Source organism: Tachyglossus aculeatus, chromosome 4, assembly GCF_015852505.1.
Source record: "Tachyglossus aculeatus isolate mTacAcu1 chromosome 4, mTacAcu1.pri, whole genome shotgun sequence".
NCBI lineage: Eukaryota > Metazoa > Chordata > Mammalia > Monotremata > Tachyglossidae > Tachyglossus > Tachyglossus aculeatus.
Window position 1 is genome coordinate 39,798,541 of NC_052069.1, and position 26,471 is coordinate 39,825,011.

At 42.5% G+C, this 26,471-nt stretch overlaps 1 protein-coding gene and 1 non-coding gene across 2 annotated transcripts in view; one reads left to right on the forward strand and one right to left on the reverse strand.

Annotated features, from left to right (window-relative positions):
* CLCA2 (chloride channel accessory 2) overlaps positions 1-26,471 on the forward strand; it is a 65,385-nt gene that overhangs the window by 13,316 nt on the left and 25,598 nt on the right. Inside the window, exons 3-9 of the mRNA XM_038745975.1 lie at positions 3,826-3,976; positions 4,807-4,915; positions 5,915-6,083; positions 12,370-12,597; positions 14,550-14,780; positions 15,599-15,776; positions 24,701-24,807. Of these exons, the coding sequence (XP_038601903.1) occupies positions 3,826-3,976; positions 4,807-4,915; positions 5,915-6,083; positions 12,370-12,597; positions 14,550-14,780; positions 15,599-15,776; positions 24,701-24,807 (1,173 nt within the window). The remainder of the gene's footprint in view (positions 1-3,825; positions 3,977-4,806; positions 4,916-5,914; positions 6,084-12,369; positions 12,598-14,549; positions 14,781-15,598; positions 15,777-24,700; positions 24,808-26,471) is intronic.
* LOC119927871 lies at positions 5,279-5,416 on the reverse strand. The gene has a single exon (XR_005450837.1). It is a non-coding gene; the product is annotated as a small nucleolar RNA SNORA7 (small nucleolar RNA).

The following is a 26,471-nucleotide window of genomic DNA, read 5'->3' on the forward strand; positions in this document are numbered from 1 at the left end:
CATATTTACAGATGAGGTAATTGAGGCCCGGAGTAGTACAGTGACTTGGCCAAGGTCACACGACAGGGCTATGTCTCCTGACTTGCAGGCCTGTGCTCGTTCCCCTAAGCCATGCTGCTTCTCTCACCAAAGCAAAATGTCTGATCACTTCAGAGTTAAGACGTACCCTCCGTCTGCTGTGTGGCCTTTGCCAAGCCACTTCACCTCTCTGTACTGCAGTTGCCTTATCTGTAAAATGGGGATTAAGACTGTGAACCCCATACGGGACAGGGACTGTTTCCAACCCGATTTCCTTATATCCACCCCAGGGCTTAGTACAGTGCCTCCTGCCTTCAAAGCCCTACTGACAGCTCACCTCCTCCAGGAGGCCTTCCCAGACTGAGCCCCCTCCTTCCTCTCCCCATCCTTCCCCCCTCCATCCTCCCCGCCTTACCTCCTTCCCCTCCCCACAGCACCTGCATATATGTTTGTACATATTTATTATTCTACTTATTTTACTTGTACATATTTACTATTCTATTTATTTTATTTTGTTAATATGTTTTGTTTTGTTGTCTGTCCCCCCCTTCTAGACTGTGAGCCTGATGTTGGGTAGAGACCGTCTCTATATGTTGCCAACTTGCACTTCCCAAGTGCTTAGTACAGTGCTCTGTACACAGTAAGCGCTCAATAAATACGATTGAATGAATGAATGAACGGCACTCTAGACTGTGAGCCCGTTGTTGGGAAAGGACTGTCTCTATATGTTGCCAATTTCCCAAGCGCTTAGAGAGCAGTGTGGCTCAGGGGAAAAGCGCACGGGCTTCGGAGTCAGAGGTCATGGGTTCAAATTCCGGCTCTGCCAATTGTCAGCTGTGTGACTTTAGGCAAGTCACTTCACTTCTCTGTGCCTCAGTTCTCTCATCTGCAAAATGGGGATTAAGACTGTGAGCCCCCCGTGGGACAACCTGATCACCTTGTAATCTCCCCAGCACTTAGAACAGTGCTTTGCACAATGTAATAAATGCCATTATTATTAGTAGTGGTACAATGCTCTGCACACAGTAAGCACTCAATAAATATGATTGAATGAATGGCACATAGTAAGCACTTAAGAAATACTGCAGTTATTAAAACTTTGTCCTTCTCTTTCAGGTGTTGAGCTCTTATTCCTATCTTGGGTGTCTAGTCAGTGAGTCCTTTGTTGGGTAGGGACCGTCTCTATATGTTGCCGACTTGTACTTCCCAAGTGCTTAGTCCAGTGCTCTGCACACAGTAAGCGCTCAATAAATATGATTGAATGAATGATCCCGGCTCCGCCACTTGTCAGCTGTGTGACTTTGGGCAAGTCACTTCACTTCTCTGGGCCTCAGTTACCTCATCTGTAAAATGGGGATTAAGACTGTGAGCCCCCTTGGGACCACTTGATCACCTTGTAACCTCCCCAGCGCTTAGAACAGTGCCTTGCACATAGTAAGTGCTTAATAAATGCCATTATTATTATTATTATTATTGTGCCCGGACAGTCCTAGGTGACTTTGATATTTTGGCACTGAGTGTCTCTCCACCGTGGCTCCTGCCATCGAGTTAAGTAGCTTGGATCCTGAGCCTGATGTCACGCTGACCTGTGAGGCACACACAGACACCTTGGAGCAGTTGGGGGCCTAAAGATCCCTCTGAAGAAACATCTAGAACTTGGAGAAGCAGCATGGCTTAGTGGCAAGAACATAGGCTTGTGAGTCAGAAGACGTGGGTCATAATTCCAGCTCTGCCACTTACCTGCTGTGTGACCTTGGGCAAGTCACTTAACTTCTCTGTACCTCAGTTCCCTCACTTGTAAAATGAGTATTAAGACTGTGAGCCCCACATGGGACAACCCAATTACCTTGTATCTACCCCTGCAATCAATCAATCAATCAATCATATTTATTAAGCGCTTACTATGTGCAGAGCACTGTGCTAAGCGCTTGGGAAGTACAAGTTGGCAACATATAGAGACAGTCCCTACCCAACAGTGGGCTCACAGTCTAGAAGGGGGAGACAGAGAACAAAACCAAACATATTAACAGAATAAAATAGGATTCCCCATTCCCCTGGCACTTAGAACAGTGCTTGGCACATAGTGAACTCTTAACAAATACTGTCATTATTATTATTATTATTATTATTATTATAATGAAGTTCACTGAATTTTAGAAAATGCTGCCTGTGGCTTCCTGACATTTTGCAGTGTGCCCAACATAACCTGAGAGGCGTCACCTTGTCTTCTATCAGTCAATCGTATTTATTGAGCACTTGCTGCGTGCAGAGCACAGTACTGAGATCTTGAGAGAGTACAATACAATAATCAGACACATTCCCTGCCCATAATTCATTTATTCATTCATTCATTCATATTTATTAAGCACTTACCGTGTGCAGAGCACTGTACTAAGCACTTGGGAAGTACAAGTTGGCAACATATAGAGACGGTCCCTACCCAACAACGGGCTCACAGTCTAGAAGGGGGAGACAGACAACAAAACAAAACATGCGGACAGGTGTCATCAGGACAAATAGAATTAAAGCTAGATGCACGTCATTAACACATTCATTCATTCAATCATTTTTATTGAGCACTTATTGTGTACAGAGCACTGTACTAAATGCTTGGAAAGTACAATTCAGCAACAAATAGAGACAATCCCTGCCCAAAAGAGCTCACAGTCTAGAAGGGGGAAGACAGACATCAAAACAAGTAAAGAGGCATCAATAGCATCAATATAAATAAATGGAATTATAGATATGTACACATCATTAATAAAATGAACAGGATTATAAATATGTACTTATATATATACAAGTGTGCTGTGGGGTGGGGAGGTGGGTAGAACAGAGGGAGTGAGCGGGAGCAGAGGGGGAGCAGATGATTTGACCGTCTTCAGTGGTCACTCTGTTCGCAGATCCTGAGCACTTTACATGTATTGGAGTGCTTTAGAAGTCAATTTAGAATGTCAGGTCCTCATTCTCTGGAATATTTTGTTAAATGCTTAATATGGCTAATACTGATTTGATTTCATGTGCCACTTCGAATCTGTTCACCACCCCTTAAATTCACTTATAATCAACCTCAAAATGGCCGTGTTCAGATGGTGATTAATGAGTGTTTTGTTTAAAAGCACGCAGTGTACTAACACATGCAATACAACCTTACTAAATAACTTGGAACTCTTCTCCTTCGAATTATTCCAGCCCAGCAAGGTTTTTCAGAAATATGCTTCTCATTAGACAATACGGCTTAGCAAGAAAGCGTTATGTAATATCTGAAGTATATAGTGTTTTGGGTCTTTGGGTCGTTTTTTAACCTCAAGCAATTTCTCTGGTAAATATATGATTTACCTAAAGTTTGGGGAAAAAATGAGTATTCATTATTTGCGTGAGGCTGAGACAGTTTTAAAGTGATCAGTAACGTAATTGAAATTCTCCTAATAGTGGAATAAAGGCACTGAAACAGCCCTTTTAATTGGAAAAACTCAAAAAGAAACGAGTCTCATTGGCCTTATGAAACAACCATCAAGAAAATCCTTATTTTGATTTTGCTTAACCCTTCCAGTGATGTTCAGTGTGGTGAGTGTGCACTTCTCAAAATTTTCAAAGCAACACCTTTATTAGATGTACTCAGAGACTACAGCTTTTAATTTAGGTGAATAGGAACTAGTATCTGTCAGGAGCAACACTTGTTGGGGCACTGACTAGAATTTGCAAGACATGGGTGTTTCATGTAGCAAATATTATCTGTCAAGATATTTTGAAAGTTGGCTGCCTGTATACATTCAATTTTATCCACAAAGCAAACTGTCATTTTAGGCAAATGTCATAGTGGCTAGTCGATTTGGGACAAATGCAGACAATCCATATACTCTACAATATGGAGGGTGTGGAGAAGAAGGAAAATATATACACTTCACTCCTAACTTCCTAGTAAATGATAATTTGACTGCCGCCTATGGATCGAGAGGTAAGTTATCTCATTCAGTCTTTATTTTTTACTTGTATATAACCCATACTTCTGGAGATTTTTGAAATTGGGCAAAGTGAAATTGAGGTGAATGAGTCCACGGGAGTGGGAGGGGAAGGAGAGTGAGAGAGAAAGAGAGAAGGGAGAAAAAGACAGAGAGACATTCTTTAAAACAATATTGGTATTTTTAGGTACTTATGTGCTAAGCCCTGTAATAATAATAATAATAACAACAATTACAATAGTGGTATTTGTTAAGCACTTACTGTGTACCAGACACTGTACTAAGCACTAGAGAGGATCCAAGCAAACCGGGTTGGACACAGTCCCTGTTCCACATGGGGCTTCCAGTCTTGATCCCCATTTTCTAGGTGAGGTAACTGAGGCCCAGTGAAGTGAAGTGACTTGCCCAAGGTCACCCAGCAGACATGTGGCACAGATAGGATTAGAACCCATGACCTTCTGATTCCCAAGCCCGTCCTCTATCCACTATGTCATGCTGCTTCTACATACTAAATGCTGAGGCAGTTACAAGATAATCAGGTTGACTTAAACCCTGTCCATCATTGAGCTCACAGTCTAAGTAGGAGAGAGAACAATAAGTACAACTGATGGATTGATCTCCATTTTACAGATAAGGTAACTGAGGCATAGCGAAGTTAAGTGACTTCTTAAGGTCCCATGGCAGGCAGGCTGTGAAGCCAAGATTAGAATGTAGGTCCTCTGAAAGATCCAAACTCTTTCCACTAAGCCACGCTGCTTCCCTGGCCTTTGCATTTAAGGCACAAAAGCATCTACAGTAAATGAAAAAGGTTATTCTTCTTCCACAGGCAGAGTGTTTGTTCATGAGTGGGCCCACCTTCGTTGGGGAGTGTTTGATGAGTATAATAATGAGAAGCCTTTCTACATGGCTGGGGAAAATCAAGTGAAAGTCACAAGGTTAGTATTCTTGGGAGGCCTAAAACCCAGTTTTCCCTTGGAACTCAAATGTTGGTCTTGTTATTCCACACTTTATCTGGTTCCATACTGACTTCACATCTAACAAGACATCCTTCTTTATATATGCTAGTTCCTCATCCTGTCTTATGCTGTCGAGTCGTTTCCGACCCATAGCAATACCACGGACACATCTCTCCCAGAACGCCCCGCTCTCCATTTGCAATCATTCTGGTAGTAAATCCATATAGTTTCCTTGGTAAAAATATGGACGTGGTTTGCCATTTCCTCCTTCCGTGCAGTACACCTGACTTTTCACCCTGGACTCTCTCCCCGGCCACTGCTTTCTAGCACAGGTGAATTTTGACTTGTAGCAGGTTGCCTGCCACTCGCTAGCCACTGGCCAAGCTAGGAATGGAATGGGTAGGCCACTGCTTGACTCTTCCTCCTGTAGCCAAGACTGGTAGAGTACTGGAAACTCTCCAGATGAGACCCTGAGAGAGGAATTCCCCTTTAACCTCTCCAAATGCTGATATTATGAAGAGAATTTGCTCTGCTTTGTGTCTGTTATCTAGTCTCCCCTCTCATTCATTCATTCAATCATATTTATTGAGCACTTACAGTGTGCAAAGCCAGTGCTTAGAACATTGCTTGGCACACAGTAAGCCCTTAATAAATACCATCATCATCATCATCATCATCATCATCATCATCATCATCATCATCATCACTGTACTGTTTGGGAGAGTGCAATATAACAGTAAACAAACACATTCCCTGCCCACAATGAGCTTACATTCTAACCCAAGCCATACACTGCGTTTAATAGATGTATTCATTGTTGAGGGGAAAATACAATAGAAAAAAATTCAGACAATAAACTGAAGTACAATCACTTGAAAGGGCCAGAAGTCTTAAAGTCAAAAGCCAAAGGACTAGAGAATCATTCAATCCAGGATAGAAGACAGGCATAGATTTTTGAAATTCTGTTTCTTTTTCAAGGTGTTCATCCAACCTGTCAGGCATCTTTGTGTGTGAAAAAAGCAACTGCATCCAAGGAGACTGTGTGATTAATGAGCTGACGGGATTGTTTAAAGAAGGATGCATGTTCATCCACAATGACACCCAAACTGCAAGAGGATCCATAATGTATATGCAGAGTTTGTCTTCGGTAAGTATGACTATAGGGAACAAAACCCATTAGAATTTCTCTCATTCATTCATTCAATCATATTTACTGAGCGCTTACTGTGTGCAGAGCATTGTACTAAGCGCTTGGGAAGTACAAGTCGGCAACATATAGAGACGGTCCCTACCCAACAATGGGCTCACAGTCTAGAAGGGGGAGACAGAAAACAAAACAAAGCATGTAGACAGGTGACAAAACCATCAGAATAAATAGAATTACAGCTATATGCACATCATTAACAAAATTGCTATACTATAGAATAGTAAATATGTAGAAGTAAAATAAATGGAGTAATAAATCTGTACAAATATATACAAGTGCTGTGGGGGGGGAAAGGAGGTAGGGTGGGGGGGATGGGGAGGAGGAGAGGAAACAGAGGGCTCAGTCTGGGAAGGCCTCCTAGAGGAGGTGAGCTCTCAGTAGGGCTTTGAAGGGAGGAAGAGAGCTAGCATGGTGAATGTGTGGAGGGAGGGCATTCCAGGCCAGGGGAAGGACGTGGGCCAGGGGTCGATGGCGGGACAGACTGTGAGCCCACTGTTGGGTAGAGACTGTCTCTATGTGTTGCCAATTTGTACTTCCCAAGCACTTAGTACAGTGCTCTGCACATAGTAAGCGCTCAATAAATACGATTGATGATGATGACAGGCAAGACGAGGCACAGTGAGATGTGCAGGACAAAAGGCTGGCTCCCTAGTTTACAGTGCTCTGCACAGAGTCAGCACTCAATAAACACCAGTTGATTGATTAATTGACTGAATATGGCCCCCGACCATTCTAACATGGCTCAGAATTCCAAGAGCTACACCTGTAAAACCCCTTCTACCCCCAACCCACTGGGATTTGTGGTGGAGTAACCTACAAGCCTTTGAGCACAACTATAATGGCCCAGGTTTGAGTGCGAATTAAGACTATTAAAGCTGTTTCATCAGCTCTTTGGATCACTGCCTATGAATCCTAGTTTCTCTGTAACAGTTTTTCAATCTGTAAAGGTGGCCTAATGGAAAAAATGCAGACCTAGAAGTCAAACGACCGTAGTTCTAAAACTGGCTGTGCCATTCGCCTGCTGGGCAAGTCACTTAACTTCTCCATTCCTCTATCTACTCATCTGTAAAATGGGGATTTAATACCTGTTTTCCTTTCTACTTAGACTCTGAGCCCCATAATCATAAATAGTAATAAAAAATAATCACGATATTTGTTAAGCGCTTACTATATACCAGGCATGGTTTTAAGCACTGGGGTATATACAAGGTAATTGGGTTGGACACAGTCCCTGTCCAACATAGGGCTCACAGTCTTAATCCCTATTTTACAGATGAGGGAACTGAGGCATAGAGAAGTGAAGGGACTTGCCCAAGATCACACAGCAGACAAGTGGAGGAGCCAGGAATAGAATCTATGACCTTTGAAATCCCAGGCCCATGCTCTATCCACTAGGCCATTCTGCTTCTCTATGAGTTACAGGGACTATATCCAACCAGATTATTATATATATATATATAATAATATATATATACTCCAATAATATATATATACTCCTACACTTAAGACAGTGCTTGGCACATATTAAGGGCTTAATAAATGCCACTACAAATATCTACCCCCCGTTGAGGTATTAATTGTTATGGAGATTTATTTCATTAATGTCTAAAAATCATGTCATCTTTACGGTGTGGAATGATATCACTGCTGTGGATGGCGATGTTGGGATGGAGATGTTATGTCACCTGGAACTAAGAAAATCATCCCAGGACAATAGGATATAAGGAGTGCCTCAGTTACCTCATCTGGAAAATAACAATTAAAACTGCTCTATGGGAAACAAGAACTGTGTCCAACCTGATTAGCTTGCATCTACCCCAGCCCTTAGTACAGTGTCTGGCACATAATAATTGCTTAATGAGAACCATAAAAAAAAGATGTATCACAGAATGGAGATGTCCCCCACCTTACCTGTGCCATGTGTGTATCTGTATGATTCTGCAATTTACATTTCAAAATTAACATCGTGATCTAAATACTTTGTCCCTTTATGGACCTTACAAAACTCTGCACACACTGTGATATACTATGTACAAGGGTACGTTGTATATCTGTTCTTCAGATGCACAGATGACATGACTGACTAGGAAATATTTTTTTATCAGGTGTGTGTGTGTGTGTGTGTGCATGTGTTTGTTATTAATAGGAACTGTATATGACTAACCATCCTTTCCATATTGTATCTATGCATTTGTCTCCCATGGATCTGACACAATTTTCGTTTTTCTGTTTGGGTGTCACAATTTTCCAGGGGAGTCACCTATTTCTGATTGTTATACATGAACGCATTTGTTCTCCAAAGCAATTCCAGCAACTGATTTAGCATTGCTCTGTAACATTTAGAAGTGCCATGACTGGTCACTGATCTATGATGCAACAGAGAGTGGAAGAAAAGGAAAAGAAAATTTAGTCAGGGAAGGCCTCTTGGAGGAGAGGTGCTTTTAATAAGCTTTCAAAAGGGAGAGCAGTTGTCTGTCAGATATTCATTCATTCAGTCGTATTTATTGAGCCCTTACTGTGTGCAGAGCACTGTACTAAGCGCTTGGGAAGCAGCGTGGCTCAGTGAGAAGAGCAAGGGCTTGGGAGTCATAGGTCACAGGTTCTAATCCCAGCTCTGCCACTTGTCAACTGTGTGACTTTGGGCAAGTCACTTAACTTCTTTGTGCCTCAGTTCCCTCATCTGTAAAATGGGGATTAAAAGTGTGAGCCCCACGTGGGACAACCTGACTACCTTGTACTCTCCCAGTGCTTAGAATAGTGCTTGGCACATAGTAAGTGCTTAACAAATGCCATCATCATCATCAAGAGGGAGGGCTTTCCAGGCCAGATACAGTGAAAAGGTTAGCATTGGAGGAATAAAGTGTGTTGACTGGGTTGTAATAGGAGAGTAGCAAGGTGAGATAGGAGGAGGCAAGGTGATTGATGGCTTTAAAACCAAAGGTGAAGAGTTTCTATTTGCTGTGGAGGTGGATGGGCAACAACCAGAGGTTCTTGAGGAGTGGGGAAACATGGCATGAACATTAAGCTTAAAGGTTTTCTCTCAGAGCACTGTAATTTTATTCTGATACCAGCTTCCAAATTATTGTTCTTGAGCATAGTTTGAACAAGGCCAGATTGAGTACCCAGTCTGGCTTTACTCCACTGGGGATGGGCAAAGGATGTATCAAAGCTTTCCCTGATCTGACATGGTTAGACATATCACTGGAGAATAATCTAATGATCTTGCTAAACTTTTCAGGGAAGCCAAACTGTCTTCATAGTTGTCAGAGTCCAGGTTTACTAATGATACCAAATGATAATAGTAATAGTAATAATAATATTTGTTAAGCATTTATGTGGCAAACACTGTACTAAGCACCGGGGTATATCTAAGATAATCAGGTCAGACACTGTCTCTGTCACACGTAGGTCTTGTAGTCGGAATGCTTTGGAAAGACCTATGTGTTTGATAATCAAGATTGTGTTCTTTAGACTTCCCCTGTATCTGAAGCCTGCAGAAAATGTACAATCAGAGGGGGAACTTTGCTCTTCCTTAATGGTTATAATTGTGGTGTTTGTTAAGCGCTTACTGTGAGGCAAGCTCTGTACTAAGCAATGGGGTGGATACGAGTAAATCAGGTTGGACACAGTCCCTGTCCCATATGGGTTTCACAGTCTCAATTCCCATTTTACAGATGAGGTCACTGAGGCACAGAGAAGTGAAGTGAATTGTCCAAGGTCACATAGCATCAGCCACCTCTCTGATCTCCCATCCTCCTGTCTCTCCCTGCTTCCATCTATACTTCACTCTGCTGCCCAGATTATGTTTGTACAGAAACGCTCTGGGCATATTACTCCCTTCCTCAAAATTCTCCAGTGGTTACCTGTCAACCTACGAATCAAGCAAAAATTCCTCACTTTTGGCTTCAAGGCTGTCCATCCCCTCGCCCCCTGTTACCTCACCTCCCTTCTCTCCTTCTCCAGCCCAGCCCACACCCTCTGCTCCGCTGCTGCCACTAACCTCCTCACTGTGCCTCGTTCTCACCTGTCCCACCGTCGACCCCCAGCCCATGTCCTCCCCCTGGCCTGGAATGCCCTCCCTCCACACATCCACCAAGGTAGCTCTCTTCCTCCCTTCAAAGCCCTACTGAGAGCTCACCTCCTCCAGGAGGCCTTCCCAGACTGAGCCCCCTTTTTGCTCTCCTCCTCCCCATCGCCCCCCCCTCTGCCCTACCTCCATCCCCTCCCCACAGCACTTGAATATATTTGTACAGATTTATTAATCTATTTATTTTACTTGTACATATTTACTACTCTTTTATTAATGATGTGCATATAGCTATAATTCTATTTATTCTAATGGCTTTGACACCTGTCTACATGTTTTGTTTTGTTGTCTGTCTCCCCATTCTAGACTGTGAGCCCGCTGTTGGGTAGGGACCATCTCCAAATCAATCAATCAGTCAATCGTATTTATTGAGCACTTACTGTGTGCCAAGAGCTGTACTAAGTGCTTGGGAAGTACAAGTTGGCAACATATAGAGAGAGTCCCTACCCAACAGTGGGCTCACAGTCTAGAAGGGGGAGACAGAGAACAAAACCGAACATATTAACAAAATAAAATAAATAGAATAGATATGTACAAGTAAAATAAATAAATATATATATAATAGAGTAATAAATATGTACAAACATATATACATATATGCAGGTGCTGTGGGGAAGGTGAGGAGGTAAGACGGGGGGATGGAGGGGGGATGCGAGGGAGAGGAAGGAGGGGGCTCAGTGTGGGAAGGCCTCGTGGAGGAGGTGAGCTCTCAGTAGGGCCTTGAAGGGAGGAAGAGAGCTAGCTTGGCGGATGGGCAGAGGGAGGGCATTCCAGGCCAGGGGGATGACGTGGGCCGGGGGTCGACAGCGGGACAGGTGAGAACGAAGGACGGTGAGGAGATTAGCACCAGAGGAGCGGAGCGTGCGGACTGGGCTGTCGACTTGTACTTCCTGAGCACTTAGTGCAGTGCTCTGCACACAGTAAGAGCTCAATAAATGCGAGTGAATGAATGAATGAATGAATAGCATTTAAATGGCAGAGCAGGATTAGAATCTATGACCTTCTGATTTCCAGGAGCATGGTCTGTCCACTACGTCATGCTGCTTCTATGACTGTGGAGGTGATTATCGCATATAGAGTTTCTGTTCTTAATATTTGAGGAAGAGACCACTGACTGTGAAATTCATATATAGGGGTGTTTGGGGCTGAAAATGTCAATTCAGGACCCAAACAGGAGAGGCCTAAGAAATATAGTAGGAGACCTGGTTTCTAGTCGTCTTTCCACTAGACCATGCAGAAATTAACTGTGGTATTTTCCATTCTATTACAACATAAAAGGCTGAGTTGCATGTTGCAATTAGAGGAAACTGACCTTGAGAGATGAAGCTTCTCCCAGCACTCTATTATTCCCTTTGAATTATGCACCATCAACCCTTGGCCTCTTGAGTCTATAGGAGATCAATCAATCAATCAATCATTTATTGAGCATTTATTGTGTGCAGGCCACTATACTAAGCACTTGGGAGAGCACAACACAACAATATTACAGACATATTCCCTGCCCACAGTGAGCATACAGCTGAGAGGGGGAAACAGACAACAATATGGATAAATAAATTACAGATATGTAAATAAGTGCTGTGGAGCTGGGGGAGTGGTGAATAAATAATAATAATGGCATTTGTTAAGTGCTTACTATGTGCAAAGCAGATGCAGAAGAGAGTGGAAGAAAAGGAAGAGGGCTTAATTAGGAAAGGCCTCTTGGAGGAGATGTGCCTTCAGTAAGGCTCTGAAGGTGGGGAGAGGAATTGTCTTTCGGATATGAAAGGGAAGGGCATTCCAGGCCAGAGGCAGGATGTGGGTAAATTGTCGGCAGAGAGATAGGCGAGGTCAAGGTACAGTGAGTAAGTTGGCACTGGGGGAATGAAGTGTGCTGGCTGGGTTGTAGCAGGAGAGCAGCGAGGTGAGGTAGGAGGGAACAAGGTGATTGACTGTTTTAAAACCAATGATAAGGAGTTTCTGTTTGATAGGGAAGTGGATGGGCAACCATTGGAGGTTCTTGAGGAGTGGAAAAATGGTTGACAATATCAGTCATTCCAAACTCTCTGTCATCCTCTCAGATACTATCGTCTTAATCAAGTCATCCACATAATCACTGAAAACGAAGTGTTCCTCGATTTCTTTTCTTTTTGTTTTTAGGTGGTTGAATTCTGTGATGAAAATACCCACAATAAAGAAGCTCCCAATCTTCAGAACAAAATGTGCAGTCTCAGAAGCACCTGGGATGTGATCAAGCATTCCGCTGACTTCAGCGGCAACCACCCCATGAGCGGGGATCAACTTCCACCCCCGCCCTCCTTCTCGATGCTGCAGATGGGGGCCAGATTGGTTTGCTTAGTTCTTGATGTTTCCAAGAGGATGTCAGAGGTCAGTTTTCTTTAGCCATTTAAAAGCAGAGCGTTTCCACATTACCCCCAACTGCAGGGGAGAGTGTGTGTCATGTGACTCGTTCCAATTACTGCTTCTCCCTCCCAAAACCACTCCTTCCCCACCCTTGGTGTCAACCTTCTGGATATCCCAGAAAATCACCTGGGGAGAGGGGGGTCTAACCCATGGCAGGACAGAGATAGATCAAGGAACAGAGGAGGACAGTTCTATTGGTTCATTCAATCATATTCATTGAGCTCTTAGTGTGCAGAGCTCTGTACTAAGCACTTGGGACACCACAGTACAACAATAAACACATTCCCTGCCCACAACGAGCTTACAGCCTAGAGGTTCTCTGCTGTTTGATCCTGTGGCCTTCTCTACAGATACACATCTCCACTTTAAATCCCCTCTCTGCAGCTCCCAATATCCGTGGTCTCTGTGCATCATCATGATCATTATCAATGCTCTGCACACACAGTAAGCGCTCAATAAATATGACAATGAATCAATGTTATTTCTTGAGCCCTTACTATGTGTAGAACCTCAAAGAAAATGAGAAACACCAATCATGGATCTGGGAATCACCTCTCCCAGTAGTTTAGAGGAGTGGCATGGCTTAGTGGAAAGAGCATGGGCTTGGGAGGGAGAGGACATGGGTTCTAATTCTGGGCCACCACTTATCTGCTGTATGGCCTCAGGCAAGCCACTTAACTTCTCTGTGCCACAGTTACCCCATCTGTAAATTAGGGATTAAAACTGTGAACCCCATGTGGGACAACCTGATTACTCGTATCTACCCCAATTTGTACTTCCCAAGCGCTTAGTACAGTGCTCTGCACATAGTAAGCGCTCAATAAATACGATTGATGATGATGATGATACCCCAGCACTTAGAACAGTGCTTAGCACATAGTAAGCACTTAACAAATACCATCATTATTATTATGACAATGCAACAGTGTTGGCAGACACATTCCCTGCCCACAAGGAACTTACTGTCTAGAGGGGGCGACCAACATTAATACAAATAAATGATTTATGATATATAATTCATAGTTACATAAATTCATTCATTCAATCGTATTTATTGAGCGCTTACTGTGTGCAGAGCACTGTACTGAGCACTTGGGAAATACAAGTTGGATGCTGTGGGGTTGAAGATGGACTGAATATCAAGTGCCCAAAAGTCACAGATCCTAGTACCTAAAGGAAATGGAAGAGAGACAGAGCCGGGGGTGAGCTGTGGTGGGGGAATGAGGCTTAAGTAGGGAAGACCTCTTGGAGGATTGGAAGAGATATGAATTTACAATGTCATATTCATTCATTCAATTGGATTTATTGAGCACTTACTGCGTGCAGAGCATACTGAGCCCCTAGAAAACTGCCCTCTCTTCAACTACTAATGCTTCCTTTGGAGGGCTCATATCCCTAATCTTACCCCTGTTGCATCTATAGTGTAAGATGGTTAGCATAGAAGGAGAAAATCACTTATAGTTGAGGACGGGTTCTGAATGTTTGAAGCACATGGGAGAGAACAATATAATAGAGTTGGTAGGCACAATCCCTATCTGCAAGGATTTTACCATCAATCAATCAGTCAATCAACTGTATTTATTGAGTACTTACTGTGTGCAGAACACAATACTAAGTGCTTGGGAGAGTACAACATAACAGAGTTGGTAGGCACGTCCCCTACCCAGTTTGCTAGTGGCAGAAATCAAGACAATAGGCAGCCAAATAGGTATAAAATAGTCTTTCACCTCCTTATTCTTTATGGTGGGAACATTTGTTCTCAAACTGGAGCAGGATATCTCTCCATGATGTCATTTTGAACACTGCCCAGAAGTGATTGCCTTTGTTTAAAGTATATTATTTCCAGACACTCAGACACAATAAGGAGTAAAACTGTAGCTGTGATTTTTTTCATTTATTTCCCCTTTGGAATGCAGGCTGACAGGCTCCATCGATTGCGTCAAGCCGCTGAGCTGTACCTCCTGCAGATAATTGAAAGTCTTTCCTACGTCGGAATTGTCAGCTTCAACAGCCAAGGGCAGGTCAGGGCCCAGTTAAGCCAAATAACCCATGATGGCGTGCGAAGACAACTTGCTTCACACCTTCCGACCACCGTGACAGCAGATAAGGAGGCCAGTGTCTGTGCAGGGTTAAAGACCGGCTTTGAGGTAAAATATGACACCATGAGTTCTCCTTTTCCATTCACCCTTTTTTTAAAAGCATTCTTGTGGTCATGGGTTCAAATCCGGCTCCGCCAATTGTCAGCTGTGTGACTTTGGGCAAGTCTTCACTTCTCTGTCCCTCAGTTACCTCATCTGCAAAATGGGGATTAAGACTGTGAGCCCCACGTGGGACAACCTGATCACCTTGTAACCTCCCCAGCGCTTAGAACAGTGCTTTGCACACAGTAAAGCTTAACAAATGCCATCTTTTTGTTTTGTACCTGAAGACATTGAGCCTGCTGCCCTTACACAATCTGCGACAATATTTTCCAGTGGTTTCTGTCCCTGAGAGTTGATACACACCTGTAAGTGTACATCAGAATCATAATCAGAATCATAAAATCAGCACCTGTATATATGTTTGTACAGATTTATTACTCTATTTTACATGTGCATATTTACTATTCTATTTATTTTGTTAATGGCGTGCATCTAGCTTTACTTCTATTTATTCTGATGACTTGACACCTGTCCACATGTTTTGTTTTGTTGTCTGCCTCCCCCTTCAAGACTGTGAGCCCGTTGTTGGGTAGGGACCGTCTCTATATGTTGCCGACTTGTACTTCCCAAGCACTTAGTACAGTGCTCTGCAAACAGTAAGCGCTCAATAAATACGACTGAATGAATGAATGAATAAAAATCATAACCAGTCCAGCTCGATACAGAATGCATAGAGAAATTCCTTATTCTTATATTTTAACTTGGCTTGATGTTACATTTCCTTGACTTCCTCTTTAGCAGTTGATATTGTGCTGTTTTGCCAGGTTATTAAAAAACTGAATGGAAACACACACGGTTCTGTAGTGATATTAGTGACCACTGGAGAAGACAAAAGTGAAATCAGCTGTGTCTCCAGTCTGGTTGACAGTGGTTCAACGGTTCATTTGATTACTCTGGGTTCATCTGGATCCGAAAATCTTGAAGAAATAGCGACTCTGACAGGTAAATGTTTCCCATCAATTTTATCTTTAAGCCATCTCTGGAAATGATGTAATGAGGAATAACGTTTAAGACAACCCAATTTTAACCTTAAAAAACTTAGGCTTTCGATCCCAAATGAATCCCAGAGAGCAGTGCTAGATTGTAAGCTCACTGTGGCAGGGAATGTGTTTACCAACCCCGTTGTACTGTACTCTCCCAAGTACTTAGTTTTTTGCTCTGTGCATGGTAAGCACTCAATAAATACCACTGATGAGGATCATGGTGACAGTGGTTCAAGGGTCCATTCAATTATTTTAAATTCATCTGGATCTGAAAATCTTGAAGGAATAGCAGCTCTGACAGGTGTTTCCTATAATTTTCAGAATAGCATATCCACTTTTAATCTGGAAAATCTTAGGTTATCAATTCCAAATTAACCCAGGAAGCAGTACTATCAAGCAATCAATCAATCAATCGTATTTATTGAGTGCTTACTGTGTGCAGAGCACTGAACTAAGCGCTTGGGAAGTACAAGTTGGCAAGTACTAGAGTGTGAAGGCATTATAGATATGTAATGAATCTAAGAACTCTGTTGCATGTATTCTCTCAAGTGCTTTGCACAGTACAGTGCTTTGCAAACAGTAAGCACTCAATAAATACCATTGATTGACTTAGATAGATAATGCACATAGGGAAATGGCTCTAAAATCCTGATCCATGGGATAGAATGAATAAATTATAGTGTTTATGCTTCTATGCTTCATGCAGAGAAGCAGTGTGGCTCAGTGGAAAGAGCACAGGCTTGGGAGTCAGAGGTCATGGGTTCTCATCCCGACTCCACCACTTGTCAGCTGTGTGACTTTGGGCAAGCCATTTAACTTCTCTATGCCTCAGTTACCTCATCTGTAAAATGGGGATTAAGACTGTGAGCCCCATGTGGTACAACCTGATCACCCTGTATCCCCCCAGCTCTTGGAGCAGTGCTTTGCACATAGTAAAGGCTTAAGAAATGTCATTATTATTATTATTTTCCCCCCAGTTTTTTTATTAGTTGTTTTTTTGTTCATGCAACAACACGGGGGGAAAAAATCCAATCACTGTTGTGGGTCATATAAATTACTTGCCAAACTGGTTTCATTATATTTGGTCCCAGGGATGTCTTTAATAGAGAGGTTTCAATTTCATAAATCTAAACGAGAAAATATCTTTTAACATGCCGAGTGCAAAAATGTGATTTTAATTTTCCAGTTGCTGTTTCTGGAGTTTTGTGTCATTTTACATAAAAACAATGTGGTCTGGTGGAAAGAGTACGGGTTTGGGAGTCACAGGATCTGGGTTCTAATCCCAGCTCTGCGATGGGTCTGCTGTGTGACAACTTTTTTGTGCCTCAGTTACTTCATCTGTAAAAGGGGAGCCCTATTGTGGGAGAGGGACTGTGCCCATTCTGATTAGTTTGTATCTTCCCCAGTGCTTAGCACAGTGCCTGATACATAGAAAATGCTTGAAAAATACTTTATATATATGTGTGTGTGTGTGTGCATACATATATATGCATATATATAATACACACACACATATATATATAGTTTTATGGTTATATACACATACCCCATGTATACCACATATATATGTACAGTGCTCTGCACACAGTAAGCGCTCAATAAATACGATTGAATGAATGAATGAGTGTATATATAGCAAGTACCATGTGTTATATATAGAGTATTTGTTTTATACACAAATATATGTGTATATATACACACAAACACATCACATGTATATATATATGTGTGCATATATATATCCATACATATAACCATATATAAAATTGTATGTATTTATACCAGCCTGAATGTAAAAAGGTGGTTTACCCAAAGCATCTCACTGGAGACTAGAGGGTTAGCTTTAGTTGTCTCCCAAGTGCTTAGTAATGGTGCTTGGCACACGTGAAGTGCCCAATAAATACCAGTGATGACAGTTTAAAAGACAAACTAAGGTGTTGGGGCTTGTAACATGCTGATAAGTTCCTTTGCGATGAGCAACAATCATATTTATTGAGAGCTTACTGCGTGCAGAGCCCTGTACTAAGCACTCAGGAAAGTGCAATCTAACAGAGGTGGTAGATACCTTGAAAAGAGTTCCATGAGTGTGTGATAGCGAAAGAGGGTGTGTGTGTGTGTGTGTGTGTGTGTGTGTGTGTGTGCATGAGAGCATGTGTGCATACGTGCGCACACATGTGTTGGAATGGATTGGAATGGAATCCATCCTCTGCAGTGAGAGTTCAGTGGTGAATGCAATTACTTGGTTTTCTAACCCTTAGCAAAGGACAATAAGAGTAAACTTTTCTAGCTAGCCAAACTCAGAAGTGTCCTAATTATTTAGTGTATCACTTTTCACCCCGAGTCTTAACCTTGGCTTGCTTAAGTGCTCAGTAACAAACATAAGCCTTTTACTGAGAATTCTGGAACTAACGATCCACTTCCCTTTGGATCAAGGAATACTCCTGTGCCCGCCTCCAATTCAGCTTCAGCTTACAGGGATAAAACTTGTCCCTTAGCAAAGAACAGAAAGGAAAAGCAGGCCTTACCCTTCACTCTGCTTCCATCCCGCAAACCAAGTTCTTAAGAAACCACCAAATCATCTCTCTTGCCTCTGATGCATGTGATGAGTTACAATTTGGTCTCTAGAGCGAAACCAAGAGCCTGATTCTGTGAGAATTAAATCCTAAAGTTTCAGGAAATCAAATGCAACGAGGACTATGAATATATCCATAATTTATGTATTTATATTCATGTATTTTATTATTTATTATTAATTTTACTTTCCAAGCACTTAGTACAGTGCTCTTCACACAGTAAGCGCTCAATAAATACGATTGAATGAATGAATGAATGATTGTCTGTCTCCCCCTCTAGACTGGGGAACATGTCTCCTAACTCTGCTATGTTGTTATATTGCACTCTTCTAAGTACTTAGTTCAGTGCTGTACAAATAATGTGCTCAAAAAATATGATTGGTTGATTGATAAAACTCTTCTTTCCAATACTGTCCTAATTTACCATCCCTCCCTCCCTGGATGAATCCTCCAACAGAGATAAATCCTAATAACCATCACATCTGGCTAGCAGAGGACCTTCTTTGAATGCTAAATCAGAAACCCAGCTGCAGCGGTTTCTGGTTTGCAGAAAATCAGGAAATTTGGCCAGCTGAAACTCCCTATCGGGAGTCACTGCTTCCTTTATTGGCAAATCCATTTAGAAAGGGAAGAATTCCCAGAAAAGAGCTCCTTCAACATGTAATCTGAACTTTGAGATAGGAACTTGGATGAATAGGAGGGTCATCGATTGAAAGGATCGGTCTGCTTAAGCGTCAGTTTTCCCAGTGAAATTCTTCAACTGTTATGGACACATATTTTCTGTTTGAATCCAAAGGTCATAAAAGCGTACTCTGTTTTTTAAGATTAATGCTGTTACTGCCGAGTTTTCCTTGTGGTAACCTTTGTTTAGTACATTTATTTCTACATATTTATTACTCTATTTATTTTACTTGTACATATCTATTCTATTTATTTTATTTTGTTAGTATGTTTGGTTTTGTTCTTTGTCTCCCCCTTCTAGACTGTGAGCCCACTGTTGGGTAGGGACTGTCTCTATATGTTGCCAACTTGTACTTCCCAAGCACTTAGTACAGTGCTCTGCACACAGTAAGCGCTCAATAAATATGATTGATTGATTGATTGATTATTAATGGAGTTTACATCACATTTCCGGGACTGATTCCGTGTTGGCCCCAAATGATTTCTGGGAGTTTATAACTCTCCCCCTGGGGTTTGTCAGGGTGTTTTATAGCTGTCATTCTGTGGGCTTCAATTTTGACTATGCCCACTAATTCGAATTTACAACTAGGTTCCTGCCTCATTTGGTACATATCCATTTCCACTATATGTAGCTTATTCTAATACCTGTCTCCCTCTCTAGACAAGCACTATATCAAGCCCTGGAGTAAATACAACATAATCAGGTCCCACATGGGCTTACAGGCTAAGTAAGAGGGAGAATAGGTATTGAATCCCCATTTTGTGGATGAGGAAACTGAGATACAGAGAAGTTAAGTGTCTTTTCCAAGGTTACATAGCAGGTGAGTGGCAGAACTGGGATTAGAACCCAGGTCCTCTGACTTCCAGAGTCATGCTCTTTCCACTAAGCTATGCTGCTTGTGTTACTAATTTCTAAATGTTGCATAAAATTGCTAGACTTCATAATCTAGGATGGCTCACTGTCTGAATTTTTAAAGCAGTAGTACCTCCTGGTATTTTGAGCACTCTAAATCAATCAGTGACATTTATTGAGTGGTTAGTATGCAGAGTACTGTACTAAACCCTTTGGGAGACTACACTGCAGTAGCATTTATAGACATAATCCATGCTCTCAAGGATTTTATACTGTAGTGGGCACTTTATAACCCACAATCCATTTTACAGATTACTTCGCAAGTATGTAAGCCCATTGTCCCTTCTAGACTGTAAGCCTGTTGTGGGCAGGGATTGTCTCTCTTTATTGCTGAGTTGTACTTTCCAAGCTCTTAGTACAGTGCCCTGCACACAGTAAGCGCTCAATAAATACGATCGAATGAAAGAATGAAAATTGTTGTCCCCTGGCTCAAAAATTGTAGGTGAAACATCAATAGAAAGAAAGGAGCCTGTGATTGGAATTTCATAATAGTGAAAGAAAACACAATTTCCTTGATAAAGCATGGTCAGAGGGAGAGCTGATTAAAAACCTTAGTGGTGGGTGTGGGGGGTTGTGGGGGAGTGAGGAAAGAGAGGGAGGTTTCCTTCTACCACTCTGTTCCTGAAGAAATTTTTTCAGCTACCTTGTCCCCCATCCTCACCACAATCCACCCAGTAGCAATTTTCCCTCTTCCACTCACTAGCAATACTTTTCCTCCTGCTGAAACTCTTGGAGCTGTCTCCTCCTTACTGCTCCAGGAAGTGTTGGAAATGTCAAAAGGCAGTCAAATTTTGGGTGACTGCCTCTGCCCCTCACTAAACGTGACTCTTAATGCTGGGTCCAGACTCACTTGATATGATCCAAACTTTGACTATGGATGAAACCAATATGTGCCAGCTTCAAATCTGATGATCTGAAAGAAGGAAGAGGAGGTAGAGTTCAAACAATGTGGTGCTAAAATGGAGATCAAAGTGCTTTCAGCACATCAGGAGAGCAGCTTTTAATCATGTGATCAAACAATCAATCAACTGCATTTATTGATAATAACAGTAATGATGGTATTTGTTAAGTGCTTACTATGTGCCAAGCACTGGGGTAGATAAAAGGTAATCAGGTTGTCCCACGTTGGGCTCACAGTCTTGAGCACTTATTAATAATAATGAAGCATTTGTTAAGTGCTTAACTATGTATAAAGCACTATTCTAAGCACTGAGGGGGTTACAAGGTGAGCAGGTTGACCCACGTGGGGCTCACAGTCTTAATCCCCATTTTACAGATGAGGTAACTGAGGCTCAGAGAACATAATTGACTTGCCCAACGTCACACAGCAAACACGGGGTGGAGCCAGGTTTAGAACCCATGACCTCTGACTCCCAAACCCGTGCTCTTTCCACTGAACCATGCTGCTTCCCTGCAGAGCAGGGTATTAAACACTTGGGAGAGTAATATGTAAGAACTGGCAGCCACATTCCCTCTTCACAAGGAGCTCACGGTCTAGGTGGGGAGAAAGACATTAAAATATATTATGGCTATGCACGGAAGTGCTGTGAGGCTGAGTGGGGTGAATAAAGGGTACAAAATCAAGGGCAAGGGTGATGAAGAAGGGAGAGAGTAGAGGAAATGAAGGCTTCATCGGGCAAGGCTTCTTGTTAGAGATAGGATTTTAATGAGGCTGTGAAGGTGGGAAGAGGGGTGGTCTATCAAATATGAAGTGGGAGGGGGTTCCAGGTCAGAGGCAGGCCGTAGATGAGGTGTCAGTGGAGAGATAGACAGCGTGTAGGTATGGTGAATAGATTGGGGTTAGAGGAGTGAAGCCAATGTGCTGGATTGTAGTAGAGAGGGTGTCCTGGGCCAATCAGGTGACATGCCAAGGGATAGCAATCCTATAATAATAATAGCATTTATTCAGTGCTTACTATGTGCAAAGCAGAGTTCTAAGGGCTGGGGAGGTTACAAGGGGATCAGGTTGTCCCCCTGGGGGCTCACAGTCTTCATCCCCATTTTACAGATGAGGGAACTGAGGCCCAGAGAAGTTAAGTGACTTGCCCAAAGTCACACAGCTTACAAGTGGTGGAGCCAGGATTCAAACCCATGACCTCTGACTCCAAAGCCTGTACTCTTTCCACTGAGCCACGCTTCTTCTCTACAGTACTATTCTAAGCGCTGGGGAGGTTACAAGGTGATCAGGTTGTCCCACGTGGGGCTCACAGTCTTAATCCCCATTTTACAGATGAGGTAACTGAGGCACAGAGAAGTTAAGTGACTTGCCCAAAGTCAATCAATCAATCAATCAAATCGTATTTATTGAGGACTTACTGTGTGCAGGGCACTGTACTAAGCTCTTGGGAAGTACAAGTTGGCAACACATAGAGACAGTCCCTACCCAACAGCGGGCTCACAGTCTAGAAGGGGGAGACAGAGAACAAAACCAAACATACTAACAAAATAAAATAAATAGAATAGATATGTACAAGATAAATAAATAGAGTAATAAATATATACAAACATATATACATATATACAGGTGCTTTGGGGAAGGGAAGGAGGTAAGATGAGGGGGATGGAGAAGGGGACGAGGGGGAGAGGAAGGAAGGGGCTCAGTCTGGGAAGGCCTCCTGGAGGAGGTGAGCTCTCAGTAGGGCCTTGAAGGGAGGAACAGAGCTAGCTTGGCAGATGGGCAGAGGGAGGGCATTCCAGGCCTGGGGGATGATGTGGGCTGGGGGTCGATGGTGGGACAGGGGAGAACGAGGCACGGTGAGGAGATTAGCGGCAGAGGAGTGGAGGGTGTGGGCTGGGCTGTAGAAGGAGAGAAGAGAGGTGAGGTAGGAGGGGGCAAGGGGATGGACAGCCTTGAAGCCCAGGGTGAGGAGTTTCTGCCTGATGCGCAGATTGATTGGTAGCCACTGGAGATTTTTGAGGAGGGGAGTAATATGCCCAGAGCGTTTCTGGACAAAGATAATCCAAGCAGCAGCATGAAGTATGGATTGAAGTGGTGAGAGACACGAGGATGGGAGATCAGAGAGAAGGCTGATGCAGTAGTCCAGACGGGATAGGATGAGAGCTTGAATGAGCAGGGTAGCGGTTTGGATGGAGAGGAAAGGGCGGATCTTGGCAATGTTGCGGAGCTGAGACTGGCAGGTTTTGGTGACGGCTTGGATGTGAGGGGTGAATGAGAGAGCGGAGTCGAGGATGACACCAAGGTTGCGGGCTTGTGAGATGGGAAGGATGGTAGTGCCGTCAACAGAGATGGGAAAGTCAGGGAGAGGGCAGGGTTTGGGAGGGAAGACAAGGAGTTCAGTCTTGGACACACAGCTGACAAGTGGCGGAGTCGGGATTTGAATCCATGACCTCTGACTCCAAAGCCCGTGCTCTTTCCACTGAGCCATGCTGCTTCTCTATGGACACACTGCCTTGTTTACATAAATCCAAACCAGCATTTTCCCACCCAACAGGTTGAATAATAAGAATAATGAACTCATGCTAATTGCCAAATCCCCTTTCCTCAACTGAACATAAATCTGTTCACTCGGAATAGCTAAAGGTGCCCCCAAAGTGGCAGTCATTTTCTTTCTTAATTTTTTTCTAAGCTTCCAATCATCAGACACATGAGGTAAAAAGAGATATATGTCACTGAGCTGCTTGTTGGCTAAGGAAGGAAAAAAGTCTCTTGCCCATGGTAAATTTATAAAATTAGCGAATAGGACACACTGCTTCCCATTCGCTAATTTTATAAATTTACCATGGGCAAGAGACTTTTTTCCTTCCTTAGCCAACATTCAGCTCAGTGACTGGGAGTCAAAGAGCCTGGATTCTAATCCCAGCTCCACTCCTGACCCATTGTGTGACCTAGGGTGCATCACTTTCTGGGCCTCAGTTTCTTCACCTGCAAAATGGGGATTCAATGTTTATTCTCCTTCCTACTTAGACTGTGGCCCTCTCGGGGTTGCACCTAGAGAGTTTCCAGTACTCTGCCGGTCTCAACTATGGGAGGAAGAGTTAAGCTGAGGCATATCCATTCAAATCCTGGCTTGGGTAGTACATATCTATTCTATTTATTTACATATCTATTCTATTTATTTACATATCTATTCTATTTATTTTATTACATATCTATTCTATTTATTTTATTACATATCTATTCTATTTATTTTATTTTGTTAGTATGTTTGGTTTTGTTCTCTGTCTCCCCCTTTTAGACTGTGAGCCCACTGTTGGGTAGGGACTGTCTCTATGTGTTGCAAACTTGTAATTCCCAAGCGCTTAGTACAGTGCTCTGCACACAGTAAGTGCTCAATAAATACGATTGATGATGATGATGATGAAAGCAATCTGCTACAAACTCACCTGTGGTGGGCAGCAGCGGCATGGGCTAGAGTAGAGTGTGGAGACTCTAGTTTACTGCATGGAAGAAGGCGATGGTAAACCACTTCTGTATTTTGACCAGGAAAACTCTATGGATCCTCTACCAGATCAATTGCAGATGGAGGTGGGGAGTTTTGGAGAGAGGTGTCCATGGAGTCGCTATGGGTCGGAGACGACTCAACAGCATAAGACGACAAGACTTGGACTATGACCCCATGTGGAACTGGGACGGTGTCTGACTTGATTTACTGTATCCCAGTGCTTAGTGCGGTGCTTGGCACATAGTACCTAAATCCCACAATTATAATTTTGGACAGTGCTCCGGTATCAATTAGAAATCATTTTATATTATAGGAGGTTTGAAGTTCTTCGCCTCAGACCGAGCAGACTCCAATAGCCTGATGGACGCATTCTGTACAATTTCTCCTGGAAGTGGAGATATGTCCAAGCAATTTCTTCAGGTCAGTATTTCAAATGAACATTTATATCTTCTGACTTTTACATACCACTCAATGCTGGAAATTTTATATTATGGTAATACATTGCTCGATGCTCCCCAAGATTCCTGCTAAATAGAGGTCAATAATGAAATGTTTCTTTGAGGAAACTAAAATAAGATGCTGAAGGCTTGGTTTCCAGGACCCTTCTTCCCATAGCAGGTAAAAGTGGAGAGTCTTGTTCTTGTCTCTTGTGGCCATGAAAATGCCTTGTCTGTGTGCTGTCTTAGGAGACAAAAATGTTGAGCAGCATGGCCTAGTGGAAAGAGCTCAGGCCTGGGAATCAGAGAGACCGGGGTTCTAATCCCAGCTTTGCCACATGTCTGCTGTGTGACCCTGGGGCAAGTCACTTAATGTCTCTGTGCCTTAGTCACTTCACCTGTAAAATGGGGATTTTAGGCTGAGCCCCAGATTGGACTGTTTCCAAACTGATTAGCTTGTATCTACCCCAGTGCTTAGTAGAGTGCCTGGCATAGAGTAAGCCCTTAACCAAACTGTACTTTCCAAGCGCTTAGTACAGTGCTCTGCACACAGTAAACTCTCAATAAATACGATTGAATGAATGACTGAATGAAATACCATTTTTAAAAAAGGTCTTTTCTTGGCTCTTTTCCAGGCTAAACAACTCAACAACTTCAATTTTTCCTTCTATTTTATTTTTTACCTTTTTTAACCTTTCCATCAATCAATCAATGGCATTGTGTGCAGAGCACTGTACTAAACACGTGGGAGAGTACAAGAGTTTTCATTCATTTTAATAACTCTTCTACAAATTCTTTCCAGCTTTTACAACTGTCTTAGAACAATAGGAACTTAAATAACAATACTGTTCTAGTGGAAGGGTCCTTTCCCAAGCCTTGCGTATATGTATATGTATACATACACATGTATATTTGTATACATGTAACACATTTCTAGACTGTGAGCCCACTGTTGGGTAGGGACCGTCTCTATATGTTGCCAACTTGTACTTCCCAATCACTTAGTACGGTGCTCTGCACACAGTAATAGCTCAATACGATTGAATAAATGAATGAATGTAATGTATGTATATGCGTGTATATGTATGTATATTTTAATGATATTTGTTAAGTACTTACTATGTGCTTGGCACATACTACTAAGCTCTGAAATAGATATGATAATTAGGCTGGACACAGTCCCTGTCCCACCTGAGGTTCAGAGTCTTAATCCTCATTTTACAGATGTGGTAACTGAGGTACAGAGAAATTATGTCACTTGCCAAGGCCACAAAGCAGATAAATCCCTTCTAGACTGTAAACCTGGTGTGGGCAGGGATTGTCTCTCTCTATTGCTGAATTGTACTTTCCAGGCACTTAGTACAGTACTCTGCACACAGTAAGTGCTCAACAAATAAAACTGAATTGAATTGAATAAGTGGTGGAACAGGAATTAGAATGCAGGTTCTCTGATTCCCAGGCCCGTACTGTTTTCCATAAGATCAAGCTGTTTCCCTATGAGATATATGTATATTGGATATTACTGTTAATCCTATTATTGTATTGGATGCTTTATATAATGAACACCTTCTTTGAGCTCGTATTCAACTTTTTTTTTTTACAGTTTCCGGTCTGCTTTTGTCATTCTTACGTTTTTCTATTATTTCC